The sequence below is a fragment of the Rhincodon typus genome, chromosome 20, assembly GCF_021869965.1.
Source record: "Rhincodon typus isolate 14 chromosome 20, sRhiTyp1.1, whole genome shotgun sequence".
In the NCBI taxonomy this organism is placed as follows: Eukaryota; Metazoa; Chordata; class Chondrichthyes; order Orectolobiformes; family Rhincodontidae; genus Rhincodon; species Rhincodon typus.
In genome coordinates this window covers 47888724-47914687 of record NC_063351.1, presented here as the reverse complement: position 1 = coordinate 47914687, position 25964 = coordinate 47888724, and the positions used below count along the sequence as shown (strand labels likewise).

Genomic DNA, 25964 nt, shown 5'->3' with positions numbered 1-25964 from the left:
AAGAATTCTCCTCATTCATACAGTCCACACCAACTGCCTTCCCCTGCACACCCTAAACCTGTCCATAGAGGAACCCATGCCTCCCCCTCAGTATCTGCAACTGCCCAATCTCCGAAACCCCCCGGGTCTTGCGCCCCCCCCCCCCCCCCCCCCCAACCCCCCGCAATTCTCCTGGCTCTTGCCCCATCCCCACCGCAGCCTGTATCTGTACCTGCCAGACATGAAGCCCCATTAAACCTGTCATGATCTGCTGTTCGATAATGGGAAAATAAAGCTCCTTCACACTGTGCAAACAGAGGGATGACCCATCAGTTCAAACCATACCCTCTTCTGAGAGTGGCCAGCATCGTACCTCTCTTGAGGAAGATGATTTTAAGGAATTATTTTTCCTCCTCACTCCTTCTCCAATACAGCATAATCTCTGCAAGTGCCAGTAAAATGGCTGGTGCGAGGTACGCACATTATAATTTAGCCAACAATTCTCATGCTGAGTGATGTGCGGCTGGATACAAGGACAGAAATTGCTGGAAAAACTCAGCAGGTCTGCCAGCATCTATGGAGAGAAAGCAGAGTTAACGTTTCGGGTCCGGTTCCCTCCACAGATGCTACCAGACCTGCTGAGTTTCTCCAGCAATTTCCGTTTATGCTTCTGATTTCCAGCATCCGCAGTTCTTTTTGTTTTATTTTGTGGCTGGAATTCAGTTCCAAAAGACACTCCACGTTGCACCACGGGCGTAATGATTTATCACCATGAAAGTGTCTGTATGTCGACGCGTGTAAAATATATTTACCATCTTGTTCCGCCATTTGGCAGGTTCAGCACAATGTCAGGTTCAACACAAACTCACCACTGCGATTGCCCTGCCCATTTGTAGCAGCCTGTCTTTTATCAGGAGATTCCCGCTGGGTTACACAGGAACAAGAGGAGGCCATTCAGCCCCTCAAGCCTGGTCTGCTCAAGGATGTGACAATGCACAGTCGACAAAAGGTCAAAGGTTTGCTTGAGACTCCCGTTTTGTGCTTCACGATTTTTAAGCTCGGTGGGTTTTCTATAAAATCTCGCCTTTGATTGATATCCAAAAACAGAGTGAAGAATATATTAAAGCCAAGCCATTATTTACAGGTGGTGAATGCTTTCTACGTACAGTTGGATTCTGGATTGGCGAAATAGAAAAAGGGGGTCTTCGGACAAGACTTGAGTCAGCCTCCTGTGGTGGACTTCCCTTAAATACTGACATTTTCTCATTATTCATTCGTTGGACATGGGCATCGCTGGCTGGGCCCACCATCTGTTGCCCCGTCCCTAGTTGCCCCTTGAGAAGGTGGTGGTGAGCTGCCTTCTTGAACCGCTGCAGTCCATGCAGGGTAGACCCCCATTGCCCTTAAGGAGGGAATTCCAGGATTTTGACCCAGCGACAGTGAAGGAACGGGGATATATTTCCAAGTCAGGATGGTGAGTGGCTCGGAGGGGAACTTGCAGGGGGTTGGTGTTCCCATGTATCTGCTGCCCTTCTGGATGGGAGGCGGTGTTGGGTTTGGAAGGTGCTGCCTGAGGATCTTCGGTGAATTTTTGAGGTAGATGTTGCAGCACCGTGGCTGGGAGGCGTGGCCCCCCCCACTTCCCTCGCTGCCTCACACCGAGCTCTCGTCTGGTTTCTCCACCAGCTGGGCGTGCTTGCGTTTCTCTAGCATCTTGCTGAGCTCCTCGGTGAAGGAGTGGTAATGGGGCAGGCCGGGCTCTGCCTCGCTGGCCTGCCGCAGCAGGATGTACGAGTTACCGTTCATTTTCCTCAGCACGTGCGGCAGGCCGTTGGGGGTGACCGAAGTCGGAGGGGGCGAGTCGTGGGGGAGGGGCAGCGGGGGAGGAGGCGGAGGAGGTGGGGGGAGCAGCTCCCCACTGCCCGGAGCCCTGTGGTAGGCCGACATCGCCCCTTCACCCGGGATGATCTTCAGGAGTCGCTCTCCGCCGTAGGGCCGACCAGCGTCCCCCTCCTCAGCCTTCCCAGCGCACGAGCCCGAAACGTGCTGCAGCTCCACCAGTGATGAGCTGGGCAACCGGACGCTGTAATCGCCCCTCTTGGAGGGCCAGCAGAACAGGTAGATGGACAGAGTGGCCAGGATCAAGATGAGAGCAGCCAGGGCGGCGATGATGACGAGATAGACGAACTCGCGGCCCTTAGAGATCAGCCGCTGAGGGGAGGACGGCAAGCTATCCCCAACACTGACATTGTGCAAGGCTACCACATAGCGTACTCCATTCTCCTCAGCAAAGCAGCTGTACTGCCCTTCGTCAGTGGCCTGCACGCCCTTGATCACCAGAGAGCCATCCTTTAGGCAATAATGTTTCCCATCATTCCCCAGCACTTCCTCCTCGTTGACTTTCCACCTCGCGGTGGCGATGTTGGAACTGAGGACGCACTGTAAGAAGACATCTGTCCCTTTCTGCACCCATCTGTTCTTCACTTCCAAAGGAACTGCGGAGAAAGAGAGGGCACAGTTACTGGAATGATCACTTCATCAGGGGGCGTATCATTATTGCTGCACATATTTACAGTGACAGAGATATATTTCTATCCAAACGTTGTCATGGAAGTAGTGAACATTACCAGAGAAAGACTCAGATTCCATGTCATTACCTGCTGTTCAGCTGATTGCTATGGTTGTACTTTAGCCTGTCAGAGTGGGTCACCTACAAGGTCAATGGCAGAGACTGGGCAAAAGCTAAGATACTCGAGATTCAGGAAGAATTGAAAAATCAAGGATAGACTCTTGTAGGTTCAAGGCCTTGAACTGGGCCAACTCTCTGGATCTATCACAAAGGTCAAAGCCCCTCCACAATTCTCATTTCCTGTTGCCATGATCTTGCTCATGCTTTTGTGTTGGTACTTAGCAGCACCATTAACTGGCACCAATCATTTCCAGCTTCTGATCACTATGTTGTTCTGGAGTATCTCTCCCAATCCTGTTGAACTGCGTCTTTATCCAGCGTCTATATCAGGAGGGGCAATTAACTGTAAATGAATTTTCTGTGCTACTTCAGTGATAACTGGGCTTTCTCTCTTCACCACCTCTGAAGTAATCAAGTATAGTCCTCTCCATCAAACAACACAGAAGCTAGTCAGAGTAACTCACCTCCTGGTATCCCAAAGCCTGTCCACCATCTACAAGGCACAAGTCAGGATTGTGATGGAATATTCCCCATTTGCCTGGATGGGTGCAGCCCCAACAACACTCGAGAAGCTCAACACCATCCAGGACAAAGCAGCGCCCACTTGATTGGCACCACATCCACAAACATCCACTCCCTCCACCACCGACGCTTAGTAGCAGCAGTGTGTACTATCTACAAGATGCACTGCAGAAATTCACCAAAGATCCTCAGACAGCACCTTGCAAACACACAACCACCTCCACAATGTCCCAAAGCCTTTACAGCCAAAGAAGTACTTTTGAAGTGTAGTTATTCTAGCAATGTAGGAAATGCAGTAGCCAATTAGCATACAGCAAGCTCTCCCAAAATGGCAATGATGGTGTAATCCAATCAGATGGTGTTGATTGAGGGATAAATATTGTCCAGGACACCAGGGACAGCTTTCCAATTTACATCCTACCAGGCAGCTCAGTGGGACCTCCACTGAATGCCTCAATAGAAAGATGGCACTAGAGGGTCAGTCTTGGTTTCGGTGTTCAGAGCAAGACTTTGTGACAGATCTCTAAGGGAGCTGTCACTCCTGACTCATACGAGAGGGACATGCCATTCCTCATCCACACCTTCTCTTTCCAGTGTCTCCTGTGAGAGATTCTACAGGCCGCCTCAACCCACAGAAAGGATTACCGCACGCGTTACAGTGGAAGTGAACGTACCATCTCGACCAGTCTCCGTACACCCGTTCTTCCCGGTCATGATGTCTTGAATCAGCTGTGCCCTACAACAGAGAAAGAAACTCAGGGTGAAGAGGAGGAAACGAGGGTGTAGCAGCAGCAGAAGACCAGAGGAAGACTTTCCTTGATGCTACTGAGTTAAATGGAGGCTAGGGGATGGAGGATGGAGTAGGGTTAGAGATCTAACCCATGCCATAAACCCATTCTGAAGGAATAACCAGTAAAACTGGTGAAAGAGGCATAGCAGGTTTCGATAACCTCAACATGGAGCACCGGTATGGCCAGTATATTCACCAGTATGACCAGTAGATTCACCAGTATGACCAGTATATTCACCAGTATATTCATTCCCAAGTATTTGGTTTCACTGGTTTTTCCCTCTGGGCAAGAAAAGCATCATTTTTATAATCAAAATCAGTGCCCACATTTTATACATGTGACAGAAGCCCCATTGACATATGCCCACGTTCCCCGTTTTCCATTGCCTTCCCCACCATTTAAATTCTTTGCACTGTGAACTATTTGTCTTTGTTGTTAGTTCCACGTCCAAACCTTTAACACTTGAATCAAGGTACATTAAAGTTTCCTGGTTTCCTAAATCAGGCTCTGTGTTACTGAGTTGCTAAGAGGGTTCAGTGATGGGGCACCCAACATGTATCATCTCTCTCCTTCTCAGAAGCCAGATAGATTGAAAAAAAAATTGTCTGGACGCAAATTGATACTCTCCACCAATGATGACCCCCAGCTTGGGTTGGCAAGAGACTTTAATGGGCTGCACGGTGGCTCAGTGGTTAGCACTGCTGCCTCACAGCACCAGGGACCCGGGTTCAATTCCACCCTTGGGTGACTGTCTGTGTGGAGTTTGCACATTCTCCCCGTGTCTGTGTGGGTTTCCTCCGGGTGCTCTGGTTTCCTCCCACAGTCCGAAGATGTGCAGGCTAGGTGGAATGGCCATGGGTAATTGCCTATAGTGTCCAGGGATGTGCAGGCTAGTTGGGTTAACCATGGGGAACGCAGGGTTACAGGGTTACAGAGTTAGGGTAGGGGAGTGAGTCTGAATGAAATGCTCTTCAGAGTGTCGATACACCAAATGGCCTGCTTCCACACTGTAGGGAGTTTATGATCTATGACTGTGTAGGGTTTGCATGTTCTCCCCCGTGTCTGCTTGGGTTTCCTCAGGGTGCTTCAGTTTCCTCCCATAGTCCCTGCAGGCTAGGTGGATTGGCTGTGGGAAATGCAGGGTTACAGGTAGGGAGTAGGGGTGGGATACTCTGTGGAGGGTCAGGTGGACTCGATGGGCCAAATGGCCTCTTTCCTCACTGTAGGAAACTAAGAAATACGACACAGATTCAGGCCATTGGGTCCAGGTGACCCATGTTAATGCTTATGCCCCAAACAAAGCTCCTCAATGTTATGGCACATCTTTGCAGCAGGTTGGACCTGAACCTTGGCCTCCTGGCTCACAGATAGGGACACTACCCACTGCACCGCAGGAGCCCCTCTGACTAAGCTGTAGAACAGGTTGCTGACTCACTCTCACCTGTCTTACACAGTATCACAACAAAGATCTCTCCAGGCACATGCCTTCCAATTTCAACCTTTGCAACTGTTTTCTTTCAGTTTCAGACTCTAACTCTCCCTCTCTCTCTCTGGAATGTGTCTAATACTGAAAACACCCAGCCTGCTTTGCAAATTCAAGCCTCTACCAAACTACTTGAAACAAACAAGGCATTGCCTAGGCAACCGGAATGCCTTCGGAAATCCCTTAATTCTTGTGATTGCAAGTGCCGGCAATTTCCCAGTTTATGACAAACCAAATTCTGTGTTGCAGAGGGTCAGTCAATGGAAAGCTCAGGAAAAATTGGCTTGGATTTCCATTAGATACAGACACACAGTAACAAGCAGAGGTCCTCTAGCAGAGCAAGCCTGTTCTGCAGCATTCAATGGAAACATAGAACATAGAACAGTACAGCACACGATGTTGTGCCGACCTATTATCCTACTCTAAGATCAAACTACTCTGCTCACCCTAGATTTTACTATCATCCACGTGCCTATCCAAGAGTCGCTTAAATGTCCCTAATGTATCTGACTCCACTACCACTGCTGGCAGCTCATTCCACACACCCACTGGTCTCTGTATGAAGAACCTACCTCTGACATCTCCCCTACACCTTTATGATTTTTACTTGATAGAGGTATACAAAATAATCAGAGGTATAGATAGACAGCCAGAGATTTTTTTCCTAGGGTGGAGGTAGCTATTACGAGGGGGCATAGTTTTAATTTCCTAGGGTGGAGGTAGCTATTACGAGGGGGCATAGTTTTAAAGTGAGTGGAGGTAGATATAGGGGAGATGTCAGAGGTAGGTTCTTTACTCAGAGAGTGGTCGGGGCGTGGAATGCATTGTCGGAGAGGGTAGTGGAGTCGGCCTCATTAGGGGCATTTAAGCGGCTATTAGATAGGTATATGGATGATAGTATAAGGTAGGGGTGGAGGTTACATAGACCTTAGGTTTAGGGTAAAGGTTCGGCACAACATTGTGGGCCGAAAGGCCTATACTGTGCTGTACTGTTCTATGTTCTACCTTCCTCCAATCACCTTAAAATTATGCCCCTGTCATGTCTAATATAATGCCTGTACTCCTTATCACTTTTTAAATTTATGTACAGGATGAGGATATCACAGGCTCAGCAGCATTTATTGCCCATTCCTAATTGACCAGAAGGCAGTTAAGAGTCAACCACATTGCTGTGGGTCTGGAGTCACATGTAGGCCAGACCAGGTAAGGATGGCAGTTTCCTTCCCTAAAGGACATTAGTGAACCAGATGGGTTTTTCTCCTGATAATAGTTTCACAGTTATCACTAGATTCTTATCTCCAAATTATCACAGAATTTAAATTCCACCATCTACCAAGGATTCGAATCCAGGTCCTGCACAACATTACCTGGGTTTCCTAGATTAACACCACTAGGCCGTTGTCTACTCCTTAATGCAGTGCTTCCTAAGCTTTTGCCCACTGTTTGAGAATTGTCACAGCCCCTTCAGAGAAAACAGAGAGAAGGAGAGTAGGGGCTGAGAGAGGGGGAGTGTAGCTGCCTGAACCCCATCAGAATTCCACAGCACACACGGCTCTCACGACCCACAATTCTCCGCTCACTTCCCCGATACTGACTCCGCTTTTGGGAAATCCTACCTTAACACTTCTCATTTCCCAAATTCTGTCTCACTTTTCAAACTAAGAATGGATCTGGCATCATCTGCTGTTTGAAAAAGTGAGTGCCAAACGTCTGTTATTCTTTGCAAACAGAACTATTTCCTAATTTAATGTCTGAAGAGGCCAAATCCAAGTTTGAAGGCTTCTCCCCAAACCTAGCCTCAACTGCTCAACTTTAATCAAAACCCTTGTCTCTCTCTGTCTAAATAACTTGATAATATCGGTATTATCTCCCAGCGGGTTGTTTTATCTTTAACAAACAGCACTACATGTAAAATTCCAAAATAAAAACAGAAACTGCTGGAGAAACTCAGCAGATCTGGCAGCATCTGTGGCGAAAGAAACAAGAGTTAACGTCTCGAGTCCAGTGACCCTACTTCAGAAAGTGAAAGGGGTTGGAAAGCAGTGGCTTTTTTATGCTGTAGACAGAGAGGGGAAGAGGATCTGCCCCCAGCACAAGACAAAGGGAGTGCTAACAGTGGTAAAGGAGTGATGTAGATGTTAAATAGGTATGAATGAAGGTGTGAAAACGAGCAAATGGGTTGGCTGTGCTGACAAAGCCACCAAAACACAAACAAGGCGTGGCAATGTTGGGGGGAAGGTTGTAATTAAAATGAAAGCCACTTGAACCCAATGTTAAGATCTCAAGGCTGTCGGGTGCTTAAGTGGAAAATGAAGTATGGTACTTCCAGCTTATGTTGTTCTTCATTGAAACACTGTCACAGGTACAGGAATAGAAACATTAGCATGGGAGCAAAGTGGTTTCTGGAATAGCAAGCAATTCCAGGTCAGAATCATTCTTATAGACAATTCCAACAGGTGCAATTCCAAACTTGCCGTTATTATGATCCCAGTTGATGTTGATATCGGACAAGTCACATTCCAGAGTGAATTCTGGCTTGTTAGTTCCTAGCTCTTGTCTTTTGTTAACACACTGACAAGAAACTTTCAGTTTGTTTTTAATGCAAAGAATAACTCTTTACGAAAGAAGGAAAAAAATAGACCACAGGAGGTGGAATGCAACAGTTCAAGAAGGCAGTTCACCATCACCTTCTGAAGGTCAATAAGGGATGGGCAATAAATGCTGGGCCCAGCCCACATTGCACAAATGAATAAAAAAACAATGTGACAAAATGTTTGGAAAGATTTCATTAAAAACACCAAGCAAAGTTCAAATTTACACTACTCCTTTTAACCTAACAATATTCTCTAAACACCCAAGCTTTCATGAGTCACTGCTATCTCCATTGTAAAGTTTCTTGCTCAAGCTAACACATTGTAACCAGTTCCCTCTGGGTGAACTTCATGCATTCACTAAATATTACCTTCCTTCAGCTGCTAACTCTCCCAAAGCAACTAAAGCAAATGACAAGCTAAACTTCAACTTTAAATCAGTTTCTCACTCTCTCGCACAAATGACACTGACTGTCTCACTTTCTTCCTGGATTGTTAATCTCCCTGTATCACTGGACCCCTGTCAATATGCAACAGCTCAGTTCATTTTCCACTATCTACTCTTTTTAATGCACTGCAATGTTAACTCCCAGCTCAAGGGTGTGAAACCTCATTAAAATGCATGTAAATAAACAGGTGTTCAGAGTCCCCAGTGACAAGCTCACCAAGTTCACAAACAAAAAACTCCAAAATCATCTCTTCCCTTCTTAAAATACAACATACAAAATAAATTAAGCTTAAAGCTATAGAGTCATGGAGTCATGTATCATGGAAACAGACCCCTCAGCTCAACTTATCCTGAACTGAACTAGTCCCATTTACCTGCATTTGGCGCATATCCCTGTAAACCATTCCTATTCATGTACCTATGCAAATATCTTTTAAATGGTGTAATTGTACCCGCCTCCAACACTTCCTCTGGCAGCTCATTTCATACACACGCCACCCTCTGTGTGGAAAATTTGCTCCTCAGGCCCATTTTAAATCTTTCCCCTCTCACCTTAAACCTGTGCCCTGTAGTTGGACTCTCCTGCCCTGGGAAAAAAGACCTTGGCTGTTCACTGATAGTAGGAACTGCAGATGCTGGAGAATCCGAGACAACAAGGTGCAGCTGTGTTCATCCAGCCCTGCACCTTGTTGTCTTGGCTGTTCACTAATGTCCTTTAGGGAAGGAAGCTGCCATCCTTACCTGGTCTGGCCTACATGTGACTCCAGACCCACAGTAATGTGGTTGACTCTTAACTGCCCTCTGGTCAATTAGGAATGGGCAATAAATGCTGCCTAGCCAGCGACACCCTCATCCTGTGAATGAGTAAACAAAAAACCTTATCTATGCCCCTCACAATTTTGTAAACCTTTATAAGGTTATCCCTAAGCCTCCAACACTCCAGTGAAAAAAGTCCCAACCTCTCCTTATAACTCAAACCTTCCAGTTGATATGGTCTTAACACCATCCCTTTTGTATCTCTCGCTCTCTGACTCTCAATTTAGCCTTGTCAATATTCATGCATCAGGCTGAATATCCTGAGGGTACATCGATGACCATGAAACAGTGCAGGGTCATGGTATGGTTCACCATCAGCTTCTCCTGACACACAATCACATTTAGATTTGGCACCAAATAGTTTACGTAAACAGCAAGTTACATTTTGTTGGCTCCTAATTTCCTTGCCACTGCCTCTCTGCTCCCGGAGCTCTGAGTCTGTTTTATACTTTTAATCTCACAATCACTCAGCTGCACAGCACAGCTGAAAGGAGGTGTGTTGCCACGGTTTTCATTCAGTAGTCATCAGGACCAATGCAAGAATGCCAAATTTTAACTTTTCACAACAATTTACACTGCAAGATCAAAGAGTTCTGATTGGTTGGCAGCTCTACTCTGATTGGCTGAGGCATTACTGTAGAGATAGCAAGTGAGAACTACGGCTCCTGAATAACTCAAAAAGATACAAGGTAATGCCACTGGGTCAAAATCCTGGAATTCCCTCCCTATTGTGTCCACCTACAGCGGTTCATGAAGGCAGATCATCACCAACTTCAGGGCAACTAGAGATGGCCAATAAACATTGACCCAGGCAGCAATGCCCTCACGCTGTGACTGAATAAAACAAAAACATATTTGAGGCCTGTTCTCCACAGGCTAAAGGAATACGCTCACAGTTAGAAAGTGAGCAGCTCAGGTGAATACTTTTGCTATCTTTAAGAGAAAGCGAGGTCTGTCCATGAGGGAAAACAGGACGAAAAGGACAGGGGGATTGGATTGGATGAAGTAGGGTGGGGGGTAGCTTGCACGGAACATAAAAACCGGCTCGGCCAATCTCTGCTGGAAACTTTCCACGTAATAACTTTTAATGTTGTCACAAGTGTCAAACATTTGCCAAAGACAGCAGTGAGGTTGCCATGCAAGTAATTCTTGTTAGACAATTTTCCTGGACTCTCTAGTCGTAAAATCAACAAGGCACTGTTCACAAATTATTATAAAATACACTGCAGCCTCTTCCTGTGCTGGGTGCCACAATGGTTGATTCCTTTGATATTTTAACATATTGCCCTGTCATGGCAATAGATCAGGAGCCTGAAGTATCTCAGATATTGTTAGGTAGTAGATACAAAATATGCTTTTTAAAAGAAGACTGCTACAGACAGAAAAAAGAACCCTGAAGCTGTCAAGTAAAGCCCTGAATAGGATCCAGGGAAAGTCACGCCTGTAGACTGTCAATGAAACCTCCAATAGGGAGCGATGTAACAGGAAGAGACATTCAGGGAGCTAACTATCTCCCTCGTCTTTCAGCAGAAAGACACCTGAGGCATCTTTTCTTCTTTCTCCCTCCCAGCAATGTACAAAAAAAGGTCAAAAATCAATTGCAGCTCTGGTGTGTGTGTGTTAGTGGGGTAAAGTGCGTGAGTGAACTCTGGCTGGTGTGTACTAACCTAATGTGTTTCAGCCCCAGTGTATTTCGAGGTCACAGTCAAAAAGCATGACACTAGTCACCAAAAGCGGTCAACAGGAAACAAAACAACAGAAGGACTCTTTTAAAAACCGAAAGAACTGCGGATGCTGTAAATCAGGAACAAAAACAAAGTTGCCGGAGAAGCTCAGCAGGTCTGGCAGCATCTGTGAAGGGAAAAACAGAAATCAGTTCCGAGGAGGGGTCACCAGACCCAAAACGTTAACTCTGTTTTTCCCTTCACAGATGCAGAAGGATTCTTTTGTTCTGAGTGCTGTGGTAAAAGGGGTTAAGTTTAAAAATGTGTGAAACAAGTTTTTTACACAGAGGATGGTAGGTGACTGGAATACAGAGGCAGGGGAGGTGGTAGAAGCAGATACATTAGCAAAGTTTAAAAGGTGTTTAGATGGACACATGAACAAGCAGAGAGTAGAGGGATACAGACCATGTGCAGGCAGATGGGATTAGTTCAGAATGGCATCATAGTCAGTACAGACATGATGGGCCAAATGGCTTGTTTCTGTGTTGCACTGCCCTGTGTTCTATCAAAAAGAAACAGCACAAAAGGATTTCAACGAACTGCAAAACGAAGAATTCTGAAATCAACACTTTAGCTGTCAATGTTCCACAATTTACTCCTCATGAACTGCCCAGAGAGTGATCCCAGTATTGGGTAAAACAATGCTGGTCCAGCCAGCAGGGCCCATGACCCTGCAATGTACAAAAAAATTCACAGCAACCTAATGTTTCATTAGATTTCCACTTCCCTTTGATATATCGCATTCTTTTGCCCAGTTGAACACTGGATCAGCTCTGACAATGTTTCAAACTCACAATAACGTTAAAGAAAAGCAGTCCCATGCTCAATATGAGTTTTCCCTTGCAGTACTGAGGAAGATTGAGTCATGTAGGATTTTCCTGAATTAAACTGAGAACTAAAAGTACTCACAATGTTCTTTAAAACACCCTTTTAGCTACTCGCCTTTCAAGGATGCACTACATCTCAACATTCATGGAGTTATACAGTCCAGAAAGAGGCCTTTTGGCTCATGATGTTGTGCCAGGATTTTGGAAGGGTTTTCCAATCATTCCCACTCCTCTGCTTTTCCAACGTGGCCTTGCAAATTCTTCTACAAAGGTACGAACAAGGAACAAGTGTAGGCCACTCAGCCCCTTTGAGTCTGCACTGCCATTGGCTCATCTGGTTTGAATGCTACATTCCTGCATACCTCCTGACAACCTTTCATCATTCTTTGAGCTTTTCACAAAACTGACCTTTGGACAGTTCCCACTGAATCTACTTCCACTAGCCTTTCAGGCAGCGCGCTCCAGATCACTCAGAGATGGTTGAAGAAGGGTCCCGACCTGAAACGTCAGCTTTCCTGCTCCTCTGATGCTGCCTGGCCTGCTGTGTTCCTCCAGCTCCACACTGTGTTATCTCGCACTCCAGATCACTATGTCTCACTGCAGAAAAGCCAGGTTCACTTCACACTCAGTTATGTAAAAGACTGACCAAAACCCACCGCGGATTATGTGTCTGACACGGATCAGACAAGGTTATCCCCGATACCCATGGTGGTACCTGTTCTCGCCCAGCTGAATCTCCCGGCAAACACTGCCATCCCAAGCACAGTAAGGGTCCCGAGCCAAGACACAATCGAAGCATGTTGAATATTTGTGGCACTGAGCCACAGCGAGCTGGAGTACACTGCTCTGTGATCCAACATACAGCATCCCCTGTAATTAAAAGAGGCACACCATCAAACAAAAGCTATCAACCTATGCAGAGCGCTTTGCTGGTGAGTGCTATTTAACATTAATCTCCATCAGGCCGTAAAATGCTGAGGTGTATAATAAACAGGCCGCAATAACAGTTTGACTTTTTCTCTCCCTTTTAATTGCGGACTAAGTTTGAATAACATTGGGGTCTCTGGGCTTATCACTGATGTGCCTGTTCTTGCATCACTCGTGTTTTGCTTTAGTAAGACCATAGGGTTCCCCCAAGGCTCAGCGTTTAACAGCCAGCGCTGACTCAGCCAAACCTAAATGCCTTCCTATGGAACCCTCAGCTCGGGCATCAATAGCAAGGCCAGCCATTACTGCCCATCTGGAGGAAAGGAGCAGTCAATGTTTCAGATATTACCTTTCTTCAGGACTGAAGAGTTCTACCCGAAACGTTGACTGCTCCTTCCCTCCAGATGCTGCCTGGCCTGCTGTGTTCTTCCAGCCTCCTGTTTGTCTACCTTGGATTCCAGCATCTGCAGATTTTTTTGGTCTTTAATTATTGCCTGTCCTGAGCTGCTCTGGAAACTGTGGGCTTACTAGCCAGAGGGCATCTTAAGAGTCGACGACATGTGGGTCTGGAGTTGCGTATAAGTGAGACTGACTTTATTTATTATTGTCACATGTATCTAGATACAGTGAAAAGTATTGTTTCGTGTGCTATCCAGGCAAATCTTACCTTACATAGGTACACCAGGGTAATAGAACAGAAGGCAGAATATAGTGTTATAGCTACAGTAAAGGTGCAGAGAAAGATCAAGTCTAATATACGAGAGGGTCATTCAAACGTCTGATAACAGCGGAGAAGAAGATGTTCTTAAATCTGTTGGTATTTGTTTTCAAACGTTTTGCATCCTCTGCCTACGGAAGTTTAGAAGTGAGTATATCTGGGTGGGAGGGGTCTTTAATGATGTTGGCTGCTTTCCCGAGGCAGTGAGAAGTGTAAATGGCGTCACTGGATGGAAAAAGTGTTAAGAATAAAAAGAACAAGTTTTCCAAAGATAACACAATGTGGAGGTAGAGGAACATGGCAGGACCAATCAGCATCAGAGGAGCAGGAAAGCTGACGTTTCGGGTCGGGACGCTTCTCCAGAAATGGGGGAGAGGGAAGGGGGCTCAGAAATAAATAGAGAGGAGGGGTGAGGCCGGGGAAGGTAGGGGGATGGTGATAGGTGAGTGCAGGTAGGGAGTGGTGGGGATTGGTCATTGAGGTGGGAGGAGCGGCTACGTGGGAGAAAAGATGGACAGGTTGTGTCAGGTCAAGGAGGTGGGGATGAGAGGGAGGGTTGGTCATGCGATAAGGGTAGGGGGTGGGGAGATTTTAAAACTGATAAATTCGATATTTAGACCATCGGGCTGTAGGCTCCCAAGGCGGAATATGAGGTGCTGCTCCTCCAATTTGCGGGTGGTGTCATTGTGACACTGGAGGAGGCCGAGGATGGACATGTCACCCAGGGAGTGGGGGAGAGTTGAAGTGGTTTGCGACTAGAAGATGTTGTTGTTTGTCATGCGACTGGAAGGACAAGTTGTGACCCAGTGGTATTCAATGACACTCATCACTTTGATGGACATATCTACTCACTTCCACATTTCCCAGGCTTGCAGGAGAGGAACTAGCATTGTCAACCCCTCTCTTCAATCTGATGATGATGCTGAACTAATCCAGTACATAGCAATAGAGATAGTAGGAACTGCCGATGCTGGAGAATCTGAGATAACACGGTGTAGAGCTGGATGAACACAGCAGGCCAAGCAGCATCAGAGGAGCAGGAAGGCTGACGTTTTGGGTCGAGACCCTTCTTCAGAAATGGGGGAGGGGAAGGGGGTTCTGAAATAAATAGGGAGAGAGGGGGAGGCGGATAGAAGATGCATAAAGGAGAAGATAGGTGGAGAGGAGACAGACAGGTCAAAGAGGCGGGGTTGGAGCCAGTAAAGGTGAGTGTAGGTGGGGAGGTAGGGAGGAGATAGGTCAGTCCAGGGAGGACGGACAGGTCAAGGAGGCGGGATGAGGTTAGTAGGTAGGAGATGGGAGTGGGGCTTGAGGTGGGAGGAATGATTAGGGAGGCGGGGACGAGCTGGGCTGGTGTTGGGATGTGGTTGGGGGTTGGGAGATTTTGAAGCTTGTGAAGTCCACATTGATACCATTGGGCTGCAGGGTTCCCAAGCGGAATACGAGGTGCTGTTCCTGCAACTTTCGGGTAGCATCGTTGTGGCACTGCAGGAGGCCCAGGATGGGCATGTCGTCCAAGGAACGGGAGGGAGAGGTGAAATGGTTCGTGACTGAGAAGTGCAGTCGTTTGTTGCGAACCAAGCGTAGGTGTTCCGCAATGTGGTCCCCAAGCCTCCGCTTGGTTTCCCCGATGTAGAGGAGGCCACAACGGGAACAGCGGATACAGTATACCACATTAGCAGATGTGCAGGTGAACATCTGTTTGATGTGGAAGGTCTTCTTGGGGCCTGGGATGGGGGTGAGCCTTTACTGGCTGCATCCCTGTCCCCTTGACCTGTCCATCCTCCTTGAACCGACCTATCCCCTCCCTAACTCCCCACCTACACTCACCTTTACTGGCTCCAACCCCGCCTCTTTGACCTGTCTGTCACCTCTCCACCTATCTTCTCCTTTATCCATCTTCTATCCGTCTCCCCCTCTCTCCCTATTTATTTCAGAATCCCCCTTCCCCTCCCCCAACTCTGAAGAAGGGTCTCGACCCGAAACGTCAGCTTTCCTGCTCCTCTGATGTTGCTTGGCCTGCTGTGTTCATCCAGCTCTACACCTTGTTATCCCAGTATGGTTCCTGTGTTATCCCAGTACATAGCAATATGTTTCCATTACAAACTGCTCCTGCAGTCCTTGTAGAAACTTTGTTTTAACAGTTGAGAAGTTCAAATATCTAATATACCAAGCAAACTTTGTTTTAACCAGCACCTTACAACCAACACTCTTGATAAACTCTCAAAAAAATTATGTACCTGAAACACTGGAAGTTTACGGCATTATTACAATCTCCCCAATGTTTGAGTAGTCATTGCAGAGTGCGAAAGACATGGCTCTCTGCCAGTAAGTTTTATTTAAGGTAAAGTTGCATTACTATTTAAGTGACTTATGCTGTGAATGAAGTATAGTAGTGATGTGTTTATCTCCTGCAGTACGTTTCTATAACTCTGCATTTTTGCGTTAATTAGGTAGACCTCTTAATCAAACGGAATACTTGATCAGCCAACACACTCCAGGTCCCATTGGTGCTGGATAATAAAAAATTTGTTGTATTTCTGCATCAGGAGAATGTTGTGTACCCCATGACAGAGGAAAGGGAGGGTAAATAATTTCTCATGGATTTCACCTCTTGGGTGGTCAGCTAACAGCACAGATGCTCCAGGACCTGCACAATTCTCACTTCCCCCCCACCAAGACTAACCATGCATTTTAATGGCAGAATCTGCACACACTCACTTACAGCTTCACTTGGGTTGAAGTCATACCTGAGTGCTGGCGAGTACTAGACTTTCAACAGGCTGGGGTTCCTCATAGAGCTCGATCTCCTCAATGATGTGGATGTGGGAGCCAATGTTCACCACCTTGTGTAGCCATCCCTTAACTAAAGAAAGAGACAAGATCAGTCACATTACAGACACACAGACACACAGGCACACAGACACACACAGGCACACAGACACACACACTCACTCACACACACTCACACACACTCTCTCTCTCACACACACGCTCACACACACACACACACTCACTCACACACACACACTCACACACACTCACACACACACACACACACGCTCACACACTCGCTCACACACACACACTCACACACGAACACACACACACACTCACACACGCTCACTCTCACACACACACACACTCAAACTCACACACAGACTCACACATACACACACACACACACACAGTCACACTCACACACACACTCACAGTCACACACACACACAGTCACACTCACACACACACTCACAGTCACACACACACACTCAGTCACACACACACATACACTCACTCACACATGCACACATACATACACGCGCACAAACACACACATACATACACTCAGACACACATACACTCACACACACACACACACACATGCACAGACACACACACACACACATAGGCACACACCCAGAGACAGACACACACACATAGACACACACACACACTCATACACACACTCACACACACACACACACAGACAGACACACACACATAGACACACACCCAGAGACAGACACACACACAGACACACACATACACACTCAGACACACAAACACTGTCTCACACACACACACACTCCCTCTCTCACACACACGCACGCGCGTGCGCACACACACGCACACATACACACAGACACAGACACACACACACACACACACACACACACAGACACATGCACACACACAGACACACATGCACACACACATACACAGACACACATGCACACACACATACACAGGCACAACACACATGCTCACACACACACGCACACACATACCCACTCACACACACACACACACACACATGCACACACATCCCAGTGAGATAATGACTGAGTGATTGGTTTTCGTGATGTTGATTTAGCCAGGACACCAGGGGAGGACTCCCCTGATCCTGATAATACATGGGATTGTAAAGGCCCAGTGAAGAATGTCAATGGTATCTTTGTGTAATGACTCATTCAAACAGACTGTACCTTTGACAGTGCAGATCCCCCCTTACAACTGCACTGGAGTGTCAGCCTGGATTTTGGACTCAAATTTCTGGAGGAGGCCTTGAACTCAGAACATCCTGACTCAGAAACAAGATTATTTCACAGCTTTTATCTCTCCCTCTGGCCCTGACAACTCATAAATCGCGGCATCTTACTTCGGTCAGCTGCTCTTTGACTGGTTCTGAGCCCTAGGTTACAGCAATGAGTTCACTTCAAATGTACCCCCTTGGCTGTGGAGCACAGGACAGTTCTGTGGTCATGAAAGGCACTATACAAATGCAGGTCATGCACACACTTTGTTTTCCAAGTAGTCATTTGGCCAGTCCGATGGAGGTAAATGGAATAATGAGGGAGATGAAGGACAGGAATCCCAATGAAGATCAACACTCTGTTCATTGGATATCCACATCTGAACCTGCCCAGTAGAAGGAGCTGGATGGTGATCAGGAAGTGAACCCCTTGCTGACATTCCTCTCCAAACTAGGAATATTAAAATCACTTGCATCCCTTAGCCCACACTTGGGATAGAATGTGGCACATTCCTGTCTTTAATCCCAGCAAAAATTCAATTTGTACGATAGACTAAAACAGGCGAGAAATAGATAAAGTCACCATATGGAGCACAGGGCTGCTCTCTCATTTAGAGAGAGACGGCTGGTGGTGAGTTTAACCTGAGGGTCACCATGCCTCAGGCAAGGGGAGAGGTTCAGAAGGAGTATCCTTCAGCCAGTGTGGGAATTGAACCTGTGCTGTTGGATCTCAAACCAAGCATCCAGCCAACTGAGCTAACCAACCTCCTGGTAAAACAGACAATAAAGAGTCAACAGTTTCTGTTCATCCCATCACTGGAAGCAGCAGTGTACAAAATCTACCCTCTTTGCATCACACAGGACATGATGAGGATGTATGGAGGAGGATTCTTGAGCTGGGGAGCCATACCCAGAGGTTGGAATAGAAGGTGAGATGGTTCCACTAGATATCTATCGATTGATGCAAGCCAATGTCAATATACTACCTTTATTTAGAAAGGTAAGGAGACAAAAAAACACAAGTAACTATAGGCAGTCAGGTTAATATCTATGATTTGGAAAAATGTTAGAGCATATTCTAAAGGATGTAATAGCAGAACATTTAGAAATACATAATATGGTCAAGCAGAGTCACCATGGCTTCATGAAGGGGGAATAACGCCTGACAAATTTACAAGAATTCTATGAGGAAGTAACAAACAGGATAGATAAAGGGGAAACAATGGATGTAATGTATTTGGATTTTCAGAAGATGTTTGATACGGTACCACGCATTAGGTCACTTAATAAGAGCCTGTGCTGTTGGAGGCAGCATATTAACATGGCTAACCAGTAGAAGACAGAGAGTTAGGAAAAAGCGGGCACTTTTAGGATGACAACCTGTAACTCATGGTACACCACAGAGATCAGTGTGAGGGCCACAATTATTGACGACATATGTTAATGATGTGGAGGTGCCGGTGTTGGACTGGGATGACACTAAGACTTGTCAGAGGGATATACACAGATTAAGTGAGATAGCAAAACACGACAGATCGACTGTAACATGGGAAAATGTGAGGCTATGTATTTTGGCAGGAAGAATTGAGGAGCTGAATATTATTTAAATGGAGAAAGATTGCTGGAAGCCACATAACAGAGGATTTGGTTTATATGTATGAATCACAAGATGCTAGCATCGAAGTTCAGCAGGTAATAGGGATAGCACATGAAATGTCAGCCTTTATTTCAAAGGGAATGGGCTTTAAAAGTAGGCAAGCTTTGCTAAAACTATACAAGTCACAAATCAGGCCACAGCTGGAATACTGAACAGTTTTGGGTCTCTGATTTAATACACTGCTGAGCACGCAGTCCAGAGAAGGTTTACTAGGCTGGTAATGAGTAGGGAGGGACCGTCTTATAAGGAGAGATCGAGTAGACTGGGCCTGTGCTCATTGGAATTTAGAAGAATGAAAGGTGGCCTTGTTGAAACAGAAACAAAAATCTTATGGGACTTGACAGGGTAGATGTGGAGAGGTTGTTTCCCCCATGTAGGAGAGTTTAGGACCAGAATATGGGTTGCACATTTTAAGAAAGCGATGAGGAGGAATTTCTTCTCTTAGAGGGTACCGGACCTGTAGATTTCTTTACCACGTGGAACTGTTGAGGCTAAGTCATTAACTCTGTTCATTAAAAAAATCAGGAAGGGAATCGAGGGTTATGGGGGAAAAGGCACAAAAGTGGAGTTGAGGATTATCAGATCTGCCATGATCTCATTGAATGTCAGAACAGACAAGATGGCTGAATGGCCCATGTCTGCTCCTATATCTTATATCTGAGCCTCTGTTTTCAACCTGTCAGTCTGTGGGGAAAGAAAGACGAATCGATGGTACTTTCACAATATTGAAGAGTCTTACCGATCCTGGGCGAGGCTCTGGAGGTTTCCCCATGTACCTTGACCACCAGCGCGGTGATTCCTGATCTTCCTTATACCGCCCTTCAAATGCCTTCCGTATGCTGGCAAGGGTGTACTGGCAAACAGCAGAGATTTCAATGTTTTGCCTTCATTAATGTGGAGGAGAGGGAGTAACAATTAGTAAAATCAGAGAGATGACCATCTCGCTTTGCACCATGGGGAGTTTGTCAGGGTCTGCCTGAAAATCCCCTTTCCCTTCCTGCAAAGGGGGCAGATCACTTTTAGCAATCTCTAAGGTTTTGCAAACAGATGCCTCTTCCTGCCAGTGTCACATTTTCCCCCATTAAACACTTCCAACCCACTAAAACCAACATCATCACCAATCTGATCGTTTCTATATGTCAACTGAATGTTGCCAATCTTGATGTCCAACTGTTGAAGAAATACTACGAGAAAAATTGTAGGGGAATTAAATCAAATGCATTTTTTTTTGTCATTCCTCTTAACACAAATTTCATTCTGAAAATATTGGTCATCAGGAACAATGTCTCATCCAATAAGTCTTAGCATTGATTCCATTGGGTAATCAGCTCCTTTCCAGTTGGCTGCGCAGCTGGAGAATGGATCAATGACAGGAGGGTGGGTGTGTGATGAAGGGTCTAGGCCCGAAACGTCAGCCTTTCTGCTCCTATGATGCTGCTTGGCCTGCTGTGTTCATCCAGCCCTGCACCTTGTTGTCTCGGATTCTCCAGCATCTGCAGTTCCTACTATCTCTCACTGAGAGGAATGGTGGGTAAGTGTGGGGTGCACAGCAGTGGTGCGCTGTGTAATTTTGCGATGTTTTGTTCATATTTGCCGGCTGTTGTTTCTTCCTCACGAGCTACAAAGTGAAGCATGTCACTAAATCAGGCCAGCTCACCGTGAAATCACATCTTTCAATATCACACGCTCGGTGTAGTTTCTCTCCGAATGGTGCATTAATGTGCAGAGGATGAACTCACCATCCAATAAGGGGTAGTGGGCAGCTCCTTGTGTTGGAAGGGCAATAGCCATCAACAAGCCCATACCCGAGTAGGATTTGTAGAGTGGAAGCAGGCGAGGTAAAAGACACCGCCCATTTTGTTTTCAATCTTTCATGGGATTTGGGTGACATCAACAAAGCCAGCACTTGCTGCCCATCTCTAACTCCTCTTCAACCAAGTGTTTACTATTTTAATACATAAAGCAATTGGCAAATTAAAACAAATTGAACCATATTAGAATTGGCAGCCCCTGAAGAGGACTGCAACAAAACTCAATGCATCAAAGGAAAACTCACAAATTTGAATATAGTTTTCGGGGGAGATAAAGCAAAGGCAATGAAGTTTCTCATTCCTGGAACCATTCTTGTAAATCATTTATGCACACTATTGCATATTTCCTGTAATGTGGTGCCCATAACTCTACTCGATACTCCATCTGAGGTCTGACAAGTGTCTTATTGACGTCCAACATCGCCTCCTGGCTCTGTGCCCCTATTCACCGAGGACACTGTACGCTTTATTTAGTAGGGCAATTAGGGAAGGGCAATAAATACTGGCCAGGTAGCAACACCTGCATCCCACAAGAGAATAAAAATATGGATTGTTCTCTGTCCATCGTGGAACCTTCAACAATCTGTGCACATATACCCCCAAGCCCCTCTGCTCCTGCACCGTTCCGCCTCACTTTATTGATCAAACTGAATAACAGGGTATACTCGAGGGGCTGAATGACCTACTTCTACTCCTAAACCTGAGCGTATACATTCACACTCAGGGCTGGAGGGTAACCTCTCCCCATAAACCATCCAACGATAAAGCCATTGAAGGCAGGAGCAGACCGAGCAGGATCCATTCCTACGGTGAGCGGCAGGCAGAGGGTGTGAGGCCACCATTAGAAGTGAAACTGATCTGAATGGTGACTGCAACCTCCCCATCTCCAAACCACCCCCCACCCCCTCCGCACCCCCACCTCAGGCCAATCCATCTCGGTGCAGGGAGAGGGCAGGGATCCAGCCCAACACAGTTGTGGCCATTTGTCCACTGGGATAACAGTTACTTTTCTGACAGGGCAGAGAACACTTTCAGGCCAGATGTGGTCCAGCAAGCCGTCAAACTGAAAGACGAAACTAAACTATGAGGTGAATGCAAGGGAGCTGAGACCTGTAAGAGAACGGGGCCTGACAAAAGGCAGGGACACATCCCAGTGAGACAGCCTGGGTATATCATCCTCAAAATGTCACTAGAGAGGTCCTCCCTTCCTAACCGATTCCTCAAGATCACAACAGTGACAACCATCTGAGTAATCCTTAATGGATTTCCAAAGGCAGGTGTGACCAATCCAGCACAGGCAGATGTAATCGATCCCTGAAGTTGCTCATGTTTTAAACCGTCTCCTGAAATCCAATTCTCTTTTACCAACAGAGTTAATTGTGGAATATTTGTGCTCACAGTTTAATCTCCCAGCTTTATTATTATTCTATTCTTAACGCAGGAATGCACTTGTGGGAAAAATATGTTGCTAAGAAATGAAGGGACAGGAATGTGTAAAACGTTCTGTAAACTGCTCCTGGTAAATTTCACTCCAGGATGTGAGCATCACTAACCTGTCATGGTAATAATGGAGGGGTTTCAGTGCAGGCTGCTCACAGATCAACTTTCTAATCAAAACAAATGCGCACATCCAGGTAAAATAATTGAGAGGTACCAACCACCGGAACAAACAGACAGCACACAGCATGAGAAGGGATGCTGTGGGCAAGGCCCATTGTCCCTTGAGAAGGTGGTGGTGAGCTGCCTTCTTGAACCTCTGCAGTCCTTGTGCTGTGAACTGACTCACAATGCCATTAGGGAGGGAATTCCAGGATTTTGACCCAGTTACACGAAAAGAATGGCAATATATCTCCAAGTCAGGATGGTGAGTGGCTCGGAGGGGAACTTGCAGGGGGTGGTGTTCCCATGTATCTGCTGCCCTTGTCCTTCTAGATGGAAGTGGTCGAGGGTTTGCAAGGTGCTGTCTGAGGATCTTTGGTGAATTGCTGCAGTGCATCTTGTAGATGGTACACACTGCTGCTACTGAGCGTCGGTGATGGAGGGAGCGGATGCTTGTGGATGTGGTGCCAATCAAGTGGGCTGCTTTGGCCTGGATGGTGTCAAGCTTCTTGAGTGTTGTTGGGGCTGCACCCATCCAGGCAAGTGGGGAGTATTCCATCACACTCGTGACTTGTGCCTTGTAGATAGTGGACAGGCTTTGGGGAGTCGGGAGATGAGATATCTGCTGCAGTATTCCAAGCCTCTGACCTGCTCTTGTAGCAACAATATTTGTATGGCTCGTCCCATTCAGCTTTTAGTCGATGGTAACTCACCAAGTGTTGATACTGGGGGATTCAGTGATGGGGATGCTAGTCAATGTGTAAGGGTGATGATTAGTTTTTCCTTGGTGGAGATGGTCATTGCCTGGTGTTTGTGTGGCTCAAATGTTACTTGCCACTTGTTAGTCCTGAATATTGCCCAGATCTTGCTGAATCCAGTTTTAGTAGGACTCCTCGATATTACACTCCTGATGCCTTGATGTTGAGGGCTGTCACTCTCACCTCACCTCTGGAATTCAGCTCTTCTGTCCATGTTTGAGCCAAGGCTGTAATGAGGTCAGGAGCTGAGTGGCCCTGGCGGGACACAAACTGGGCATCGCTGACAAAAGCAGAAGGTGCTGGAAAAGCTCAGCAGGTCTGGCAGCATCTGTGAAGAAAAATCAGAGTTAATGGTTTGGGTCCAGTGACCCTTCCTCAGAACGTTAACCTGAAACGTTAACACTGATTTTTCTTCACAGATGCTGCCAGACCTGCTGAGCTTTTCCACCAATTTCTGTTTTTGTTTCTGATTTACAGCTTCCGCAGTTCTTTCTGTTTTTGCTGGACGTCACTGAGCAGGTTATTACTGAGCAGGTGCTGTGTGATAGCGCTGTTGTTGACACCTTCCATCACTTTACTGATGATCGAGAGTGGATTGGCAGGGTAGTAATTAGCCAGGTTGGATTTATCCTGCTTTTTATGCACAGGGACTTTCACCAACATTTCACATTGTCCAGTATATGCCAGGAGAGTTATTGTGACTGCACTGGAATAACTTGGCTAGGGGCACAACTAGTTCTGGAGAGCAAGACTTCAGCACTATTGCCAGAATATTGTCAACCTGGTGAAGCTACAACTATAGCCCACTTTCATGCAGAAGGACTGTGCAATAGACAAGCCCTTTGCAATATCTAATACCTTCAGTAATTGCTTGGTATCACATGGAGAGCATCAAATTGGTTAAAGACAGGCATCTGAGATGCTGGGGACCTCAAAAGGAGGCTGAGATGGTTCGCCCAGGGGAGGTGATTGCCTAGTGTTATTATCGCTAGACTATTAATCCAGAGGCTCAGGTAATGTTCAGGGACCTGGGTTCGAATCCTGCCACGGTAAATGGTGGAATTTGAATTCAATTAAAAAAATGTGGAATTAATGATTGATGATGACATAATCGTTGTCGATTGTTAGGAAGGAAACTGTCGTCCTTACCTGGTCTGGCCTACACGTGACTCCAGAACCGTAACAATGTGGTTGATTCTTAACTACTCTCTGGGCAATTAGGGATGGGCCGCCTGAGGTGCCAGATGTGTTCAAGGCCTGTCCTGTTTAGCATGGTGTTCATTATCACACTACGCGATGGAGGATTTACTCAATGCAGAGATGACCCTTCATTCTTAATGTCATGAACAGATGTATCTGTGGTGTGGATGAGGTCAAATTCTTTGTTGGTTCCCTCACCACCTGCTGCAGACCCAGTCTAGCAGCTGTGTCCTTTAGGGCCCGACCAGCTCAATCAGTAGTGCTGCTGCCGAGCCACTCTTGGTGGTGGACATTGAAATCCCCCACCCAGAGTACATTCTGTGCCCTTGCCATCCTCAGTGCTTCCTCCAAGTGTTGTTCAACATTGAGGAGTATTGATTCATCAGCTGAGGGAGGACGGTATGTGGTAATCAGCAGGAGGTTTCCTTGCCCATGTTTAATGGAGGGGAGACTTTAATGAGACTTCACGGGGTCAGGAGTCAAGGTTAAGGACTCCCAGACGAGTGCCCTCCTGACCATTTAACATACAGACTTTATCCTATTCAAATTTCACTATCTGCCGATTGCCCTTCAAGGAGTGGCACATTCGGCCATTTTAAAGGGTAGTTAAGAGTTAACCACGTTGTTATTACATGTTGGTCAGGTCTCCTCCCTTGAAATGGCATCATTTAACCAGAGGGGACTTTGGTAATAACTCCATTGTTACATGGTCACCACTACTGATCCAATTCCACATTTATTTGTTAAAGGCATCTAAATGTCCCCTGGTGGGATGTGAACTCATATTCCTCCATCATTAGGTTAGGCCTTTGCCTTATGAGCGCAGTAATTTAACCATTCTGCCCCTGTTCTCTCTGGGATAGGCTTTAATCCAAAATACCCATTATCACACTTTGAGAATGGCTACACATCACAGTGAGAACTAGAACCATCCTGTAGGTCACTGTGAGTCACCGCTTCCACGGGAACAGATTGTGTTCCTTTTCAAAGTTGCTCAGAACCATTTCCACTCTGTGGTTCCATGAAAGCTGCAGGTTATCGAGAGGTGATGACCACAATGACTGTGATCTCCCAGGCTGGGTTTAGGAGAGCCACATTGGCCCTGAAGTTATAGAATCACTCAAAAGGATCTGCAGAGCCAATTAGGTGCTGCGATGTTATCTTTCAGGTCAGGCCACAGCACTGACTGCTCTCTCAAAAAGACATTAAAGGTCTCTATTGGGAAGAATAGCAATGGAGACCTCCCCAGGGGTCATCACCAACATTTACCCCTCAACCGATGTCACTAACAAAAGAGATTGGTCGTGATCAGAGATAGTAGGAACTGCAGATGCTGGAGAATCCGAGACAACAAGGTGCAGGGCTGGATGAACACAGCAGGCCAAGCAGCA

The 25964-nt window shown here is 46.4% G+C and overlaps 1 protein-coding gene across 1 annotated transcript in view; it reads right to left on the bottom strand.

The window, feature by feature from the left end:
• Positions 1-1508: 1508 nt before the first annotated feature.
• The window catches only part of LOC109922201 (semaphorin-4G-like), a 27906-nt gene continuing 3450 nt past the window's right edge, over positions 1509-25964 (bottom strand). The window contains exons 3-7 of the mRNA XM_048609232.1: positions 19945-20089; positions 16266-16376; positions 12586-12740; positions 3865-3926; positions 1509-2474 (exon numbers count right to left, since the gene is read on the bottom strand). Coding sequence (XP_048465189.1) covers positions 1633-2474; positions 3865-3926; positions 12586-12740; positions 16266-16376; positions 19945-20089 — 1315 coding nt within the window. The 3' untranslated portion in view covers positions 1509-1632. The remainder of the gene's footprint in view (positions 2475-3864; positions 3927-12585; positions 12741-16265; positions 16377-19944; positions 20090-25964) is intronic.